Genomic DNA, 8,139 nt, shown 5'->3' with positions numbered 1-8,139 from the left:
AAAACATTCTATGATTCTATGATTCTAAGACTGGAGGCCAGACACAGCACGGGAGGCTGAACAGAGTGGAAACCAAGCCTAGCATGGGAGGCTGAAACGAGAACTGAGGCCCAGCTCAAGGTGGGAGACCGAAGCAAGCATGGAAGGCCCATGACAGAGCAGGAGGCTGGACTGAGCATGGGAGGCCCCTGATAAAAGTAGAGGCCAAATCAAGCATGGGGGTCTGACCCTAGATCAGAGGCTGACCCTAGGAAACCCACTGCAGAACGGGAGACCAAAACAAGGGCTGAGACTATTGCAGTGTGAAAGCCAAAATAAAGACAGGAGACTGAAATGATGGCAGGAGGCCCATTGTGGAGTGGAGGCCAAACTGCGGGTGGAAGACCAAAGGGCACATAGGAAGCTGAACCCATGAGACTTGGAGTCCAGTGCAGACTGGAAAGCAAAACAAGGGTAGGAAGCTGAAACGAGGACAGTTAAGGTCCATTGCAGATTGGAGGCCAGAACGGGGGTGGGAGGCCAAAAACAAGAGTTGAGGCCCACTGCAGATTGGAGGTCAAGATGGAAGTGGGAACCTAAAATTAGGGGAGTCGAGGCCCATTGCAGACTGGCGACCAAAACAAGGTTGGGAGGACAATTAAGTGAGAGTTGTGGCCACAAGAATCGAGGGCCACTGAAGAATCCATGTCAAAAGGAGGGTGGTAGGCCAGTTCCAAAGTGGAGGCCGAAACGAGGGCAGGAGGCACCCAAGGAAATGAAGGCCAGAGCGAGCATTGTAGGCACAGGATTAAGTGGAGGCCAGACAGAGCATTGTAGGGTTTTTTTTACATGACGTTGCCTTCTGGCTGGTGCAAGAACTAACCCAGGGCTTTGAGCAACCTGGTCTGGTGGAAGGTGTCCCTGCCCACGGTGGCGGGGTAGATCTAGATGATCCCTAAGGTCTCTTCCAACTCAAACCATTCTATGATCCTGTGATACCAAAATGAGTGTGGAGACCAAATCCACAGTGGACGCTGAACCCAGCACGAAGGCCGACAGCGGAGCAGAGGGTGAGCTGAGCCTGTGGCTCTGAACTGGGAAGGGAGGCCCTCCACAGGGTAGGAGGCCAAACCTAGACTGGGAGGCACACCAGGAAGGCGAGGTCCCTGCCTCTGCACACATGCGCTTCCTCCTGGGGGTGATGGCAGCACACTCACCACCTCCTACTCCCATACAGACCAGTTCTGCACCTCCCACTAAAGCAAGGATGATGCTCAGGTTTTTTTCCTAAACTCCTTTTCAACTTTTCTTCCTCCCCCGCAGAGGACTGCTAACACAAATAAGCATACTTGCACCACGACACCTCGAGTGGTCTCCCTGCAGATCCTAACACACAGCTCCCTCTGTCAGCAAGAGATTTGAAGCAGATTTTATCAGACAGAGAGCTAGGCTCCCTTCTCTGACCTGGCTTAGCCTTCTTGGATATTGTATGCCCAGACAATGCAACATCCTGGAGGTTTATGCTATGAACACCTACTGTCAGCCGATCTCTGCAGGTTGAAGCCCCTGAGGCACACTCCCATCCTCAGCCAGGCCCCAGAATCACCACGCATCCGCCTACTCTAGTCTTAAAAATTGCAAAGCTCATCAGAAGTGCCTACTACAGCTCATCCATTTGCGCACGCCGCATCAGTGTCACTACATACAGATCAGTTCCTGCTTTAGTCGCGGATGCTGCTTGCGTAAGAGGATCCTTTGCAATCTCCGTTGAAGAGCCAGCCTTGGAGCTTTACCGAAACTCTGAAGTCAAGATGAGGGAATCTCAAGTGTTAGACTGTAAGGGACACCTTCAATTTGCATCCCTGATCCATACACTTAGGAAATAATACCTCTACCTCAAGGACAGACCGAAAAAATGTGACTAGGAATTGGTTTTCATTGGTTAAGATCCAGTACATTTGTTAAGGACTCATCTAATGTTAAAACCAACAATTCCTAACTCAGAAGCACCTGGAGTATGAACATTTTCCATGCATTTTTAAGTTACTCTGCACAGAAGGAAAAAACATGCATTTTTTGAACGCTCAGCTCTCAGGATAGCTAGTAAAGATCAACTGTAAAGTGACACATAGTCTGAAGAAATGAAACTCTTATATGTAGGGTCTGACCTTTCCCCTCTCCCAGAGGAGAACAATGCGATTAGTGACAAAGCTCTACGCTATGGTCAGAAATACAAATGACAACAATGAATTTACAAGAATAGGATATTATGGAATCAGTACTATAGTACAGAATCAGTGTACAATAAAACCAAACAACCCAAAACCTCTGCAAGTTTCTATTACTACACAGTACTGCTATCAGCTGCAGCCAAACCTAGATCTGCATTTGACCAAGCAGGATATTCCCCTGTAAGCTTCATCATCTAGCCCTACTTGCAGATCTAGTACTTTCTCGACTGGTATGTCCAAACACTGTACAGTTACAATAAAATGTGGACACAAGAATTCAAAAGCAGGTTCTTTATCCTGGCAGAAAAAGGCATTCAACATCTAAACCCGCAGGCTTGGGCTTGTTTTTTGAAAGATTGTATTATACAGTAAAATTTGATTAGAGACTCTGTAATCCTTGCCCAAGAAACAGAATGAGACGGTACTGATTTCATTATATTAACCACACAGAAAAAACAGAGCAAAAAGAGAGAACTTTTCTTGAAAGATCTTTTCAAAATCAGTTGTCTTACAAAAAAATATAAACATTTCTCTCCCAAGTTTCCTCTCAGAAAGTCTTTGTTTTAACACAGAAATAAGCAAAGCCTCAATCTTGAACACGATACAACACAATGGGTATAAGCTACTCATTATTTTCTAAGATATGACACACAAACATCTAAAACCAGCCCAAACGACCTTGTATTGATATTTGCTTCGAAGTTAAAGAGGTTTAGTCAGAGCAAGACCTTGAAATGTAACCGACTCATTCTGACGATGGAAGGTACTTTCTGCAAGCAGTGCAAGCTGGTAGCTCAGGCTGGCCAAAGAACAGCATAAAAGCCACGGGTTGTTCATCTTCAGCATTCATTAGTCTGTGACACTAAGCTGTACCTGCTCAGGCCCGGTACTTCAGTCACAGCCCCTTCACAGCCAAACCCAGGTGTTATTCTAGAGCTGCAAATGCAACATGCTTTTCCCTTCTTTTGAATATGTGACTTGCAATTAGTTCAAGGATCCCAAATAAAACATAGTCTAAAAAGAAGCTGTCATGGACAGATGAGTCTATCAAACTGTGTGCCTTGCTTTAAAAGTGCCCTTTTGCAAGGCAGCATTTTATGGTCACTCCTAGCAAACAAATTTGAGTAAGACTAGATTTAAGTGTCCCACTACAAAAAGAGAACAGTGTTCAAAAAAAGTTTAAGAAGCTGGACAAGGCTTCTTCAAATAGCTAACAGCTCACATGAGGCCACAGCAAAGACACTGGCTTTGGAATAACATAAGCTTACAGAATGCATTTACTGCTCCCTGGTAACGGTACAGGTTTTTTCCTAGAGTCAGTACTGTAGCTCACAAAAACCCTAAAAACAAAGTTTTGTAGATCCTGATGGAACACTGATATAAGCTTCCTTTACACATTCTCCGTGCCTTTAATCTGGCCCTGAAAGGAGTCTTGCTCAAATCTATTCCTGTGGCCATTCTGTCTTTCATCTGTCAAGGTCAGCAGAATGCAGGCTAGCTGATACTAAATGTATCAGTCGGCAATACAAATAGCTATCTGTTTGGATGCTTAAAGAACCCAAACCAACGAACATCTGTAAGATAAATGGTCAATCAGTACCAGTTTGGATTGGTGCAGACTGACAGCCCCCAAAGAAAGCAGGCTTTAAAGGTAGGACCCAGTGAGCTTCATGTGCCTCATGCAGTGCATTTTAGTCAGTAGGAGTTATATATTGGCTTATGAAGTATCAGGGAGCGCCTGCCAAATTACTTTCCAAACAGCAGCCAACTTGTCTTCTGGCTGTTTTCAGTGTTACGCAGTTGAACAAGTGATTTGTGCATGGTGTTAAATGCTAAAGATTGTAGCTGTTGTGAAGTTAGCGAGAAGCAAGTATCCACAGCATGTGGCAGAAGAAACGGAAGGTGATGAAATACTGCTTCATGCAAGCATGAAGGCTAGTCAGCATAAAAGGGGAGAAGACAGAGGCATACTGGCTTCTAGGGAGATTGCCACCTCCTCCAGGTAAAACACCAATTGGGAAGGTACTTAACCCTTCGTGTGCTTTCATCCCTTGACCAGGAAAGCGTGGAGGGGAAGGAAGGTAGAGATGAAGAGGAGGTCACAAACGCACTCCTCCCGATCTAAAAATGGGAAAGAGAAAAACACTCGGGAAAACCAAAAACAAAACACAAATAAATTCTTAACTGAAATAAAGGAACATTCTTAAAACCATGGAGATGACACAAAGCAAGCATGATTTTGAGAACTTGGCTAAGCCTGAGTGAGAGACTTAATTCTTTCAAAATACAATTGACTTCATGTTAATTCTAACATTGGTATGCTGGAGGTGCTAAGTTCCCCAGAGAATAAAATACACATTCGCAATTATACCAAATTAACTAACTCCACATAACAAATCAACGCTTCAGAACCACTACTCCTATCTAAATGTCAAGCCAAATGCCCAAAGTACCTATACAAAGCACTGTCATGTTTGGCAAACACTGCCACATACAAAAGAATTCTGATAGTTCTTGCTGCCGGAACTGCCTTTATATCAACATGCCAATATAATTTAAGATGATCCAGATTTCACAGTTTAAAGTTCTTATTAATTTAGTTGAAGGTGGGGTAAAACCCAGCACACAAATTTCTGCGCTGATTCCCTGGTGCACTCACTACTGTCTTTGGAATGTGCATGGAACATTTGCCCTCCCTCATGCCAGGCAAAAACCCTGTTAACTTCTAAATATGTTTTAACGGGCTTAATTCTTTATCTGGAAGGAAATACAAGATAGTGCTACCAACAGGGAAACGTGTTGAAACAAATCCACAAATGTTAAATGTGTGCCTAAAAACTATTGTCCCATATTCCTGCCCACAGGGCAATCTAGATGCAACAAAAAACTAACTTTAAGAAGCACTAGTGTGTGGTGGGTCACTTCTCTAAAGTGTGAACACCTCAGTGCAGAACCCTTGTGGCTAACACAGAATTCCCTCTCTACCATTAGCACATCGTACAGGAAAATACTAAACCAGACGACTTTGTTCAACTAACAGATCTAAACCATCTTCAGCCTCCAGTTCCAAACTCAGGGTAAGAAGTTGGTGGCCTGAGGAAAAAGTTAGCTTCGATTTTATTTTTGAAAGGTGGTTCTGAAGTTCCACAAATTGGCACATGCCTGTATATCTCAAGAAAGAAATCCATGAACTTTACCTACCTTCTTGGAATACTACTTCCTTCCTCCCTCCCCCCGGCCCCTGCTGGTTTTCAAACAGCCACACATTGATATTTGGCATTTATACTGTGGTTAAAAGAAACAGCTGAGCAGAAGCCAAAAGCTCCAGTTTACATATTCCAGAATTGTTACAGCTTTTACTTTTCAAAACATCAAGCTCCTGCAGACATGTTAATACAGCAAACATTAACAATTCTTACAGTTCAGATTCACTCTGAAGCAGACAGTTGAGCAGCTTTGGTACACGAGCATAGTTGGAACAGACAGAAAAGCTGAGCATAAGAAGAAATGCAGAAGCATCAGCAGTTTTACTTACATGTGGAGGGAAAGGCTGCAGTCTTGTTATGCTTTCTTCTGGGTATGTGACCTCTCCCATGGGGAGGTAGGGTTTCTGACCTGATCCAGTCTCATACATGGACATGGGTCTGCTACCCCGTGCAGATGGTCGCCGCTTTAAAGAAGAATTGTTGGTAGGGTCTGTGTATTCAGAACCAGTTTGGACCTGATATATATTGGTTGTGGCCTGTCTTCTGAGGTTGGTATTTTCACTCTGTAGCGTTTGAAGCTGAAAGAAATGTTTAGCAGTGGGACTTTGTTTTTCTAACAGCAAGCGTCAAAAGCAAACTGACTATACAATACACGCTTGTCAGCTTTACTAGTGAACCCAGTTACTAGTTGCTGGGGTTTGATCTCTTTTTTCCAAATCTATTTGACTTGCTTAGTATAAGCACAGCAACATCTATGTTCCAGATCTGGAAATATTTATGTGCTGATTTCCAGCCCTTTTTGCTGGGTTGCAAGCTAAATTAGATCTTAAAATTGGCCGTTGTAGTTAAAACCCACACAATCTATTCCTTCCAGCCTGGCTGGAGTGGCACATGAATTGTGTAATATAATGAGGTTGTGGGGGGAGGGACTGCCAACAAAATGGGTTTTCAAGCAAAGTGATCCATTTCAGCAGTCAGTACAAGAACTTAAAAGAGGACTTGAACATAAGGCCCACGAAACCTGAAAATGCCAGAACTACAGCACAGACACCAGAGGCAGCGCAAAGAAAACTAGAGCTTGCTCTGCAAAGCAAGAACAGAGTTTAGTTTATGAAAATTAAGTATCAGCTACTGCTTTCTAAGAAGCCAACAAGAAATAATTGTCAAGATTTTTATTATTATCTGTTTGATGGATCGTAAAACCACAACGATTCTGATTTTTTTTTTGTGGAGTTACTCGGAGTAAGTTTGCTATATTAACACATCATAAAGAAAAGATGTGAAAGAAGTCAGAATCAGCAATTCTCTAACAATGACTGAGTATAGAATTTCAAACAGCTGATGGCCTTTTAAACAGGAAATTGCATATTTACTACTGGCATTTACTTTGCATCATATGAACCATCAAGAACATTATCAAAAAAAAAATAAAAAAAAAAAATCTTATTTTGCCCAGAGCACTTCCCAGAACCCTAAATGGAATGTGCAGATTTCTGTGAAGATAATTTATGCTTTTTGTCCCCACTCTGTGTGCTCTGTAGCAAGATGCATCAAGTCTTAAGATTTGGGGATCAGCCAGGAGCCAAGCTACCCCTTTAAAGTTTGACATTAGAGGCAACTAAATAGGTCAACTTTATAGTCTCTTGCTTCCAAACTTCTATATTTTATAAACGGGCTTTTGGTGCAGTTTTAGCCAACAGCTAACGTAAACTCAGCCCAAACTCTTAACTACCTATAAGCACCTAAAAAAATCTGCAGGCATGAAAAAATAACTTTCCATTAGAATGCCCATTAAAGTAACGGGACTATTTGCATTTTTATTTAGGGAGAATCTACTCTGAAGTGGCATTCATCAAGTGCAGCTTTGCCTCTTCTTTAATTAGCATCTTTTGCTTGGTAATTGCCATGCAAAAGATTAGATACACAGTTGGCTAATAAGGTGACACATAAAGTGGATAGATTTTTTTTTTTAGTTTATGACCTAAGCTCTTGCTTAGAAAACAAACAAAATAAACAAAAAAACCCCTCTTGAATTCACATCTATTGCATCAGAATCGCTGCTTGTCACAAATAACCCAGCAGAGAATTCCCATATCGTACAGAAGTTCCCAGCAGCTTAGAGCTAAGATGGCTGTTAGCCCTTCCTCCCACCCTGCACTCTGCAGTGGCGCAGGGCTGGACAGATTCTTCACCAGTCCAGAGCCACTAGACACGAAGTTAAAGCCCCGGAGCTATATACATCATCAGGACACAAAATTAGCGCAACTCATCTCCAAGGCGAGTGAGCCCTGGCTATGCCATCTTTCAAAACAAGTTCAACCACAGCACAGCAACGATCTCTCTTCCGCTACACAACATAAATACACTAAAGCCTCATTAATTCATAGGCTCTAAAGATTTTTTTTTAACCCTAAATAGACTATATCTGTTTAAAGACACTCAATATAAGTGAAAAGGTAGTTCAGCTAACGCAGAGAAATGCTTAACCAGCACAAGCTGTCAAAAGACCAGGGAAATACCCTGGGATCTCTTAGGTTCCTCTCAGTATTCACCATTTCAATGGATCTGAAAGGCTGATCACAATTATAACACAAGGATGGCACTGAAGAGACAAAGATACTCGAATCTGCTGAATTAGCTTGGCCTCCCATGCTAAGAGCTCAGCAGTTCCCACCACTCTCCAAAGCATCAGCCTCTTTGCCCCAAAACAACAGGGGGCTCTC

General features: G+C 42.8%; 1 protein-coding gene across 8 annotated transcripts in view; it reads right to left on the bottom strand.

Moving 5' to 3' along the window:
- The window catches only part of GIT2 (GIT ArfGAP 2), a 28,278-nt gene that overhangs the window by 7,583 nt on the left and 12,556 nt on the right, over positions 1-8,139 (bottom strand). For 6 of the 8 annotated variants that reach the window (XM_035896632.1, XM_035896597.1, XM_035896604.1 and 3 more), the window contains 2 exons: positions 5,746-5,994; positions 4,242-4,331 (listed from right to left, as the gene is read on the bottom strand). The exons of 1 other annotated variant lie outside the window; for it this stretch is intronic. In XM_035896632.1, the coding sequence (XP_035752525.1) occupies positions 4,242-4,331; positions 5,746-5,994 (339 nt within the window). The remainder of the gene's footprint in view (positions 1-4,241; positions 4,332-5,745; positions 5,995-8,139) is intronic. One more of the 8 variants, XM_035896610.1, reaches the window with a different exon arrangement.

This window comes from Egretta garzetta, unplaced genomic scaffold (genome assembly GCF_000687185.1).
Source record: "Egretta garzetta isolate BGI_Z169 unplaced genomic scaffold, ASM68718v1 scaffold390, whole genome shotgun sequence".
Lineage (NCBI taxonomy): Eukaryota > Metazoa > Chordata > Aves > Pelecaniformes > Ardeidae > Egretta > Egretta garzetta.
The sequence above is the reverse complement of the archived record's forward strand: the minus strand, read 5'-3'. Positions and strand labels throughout refer to the sequence as shown.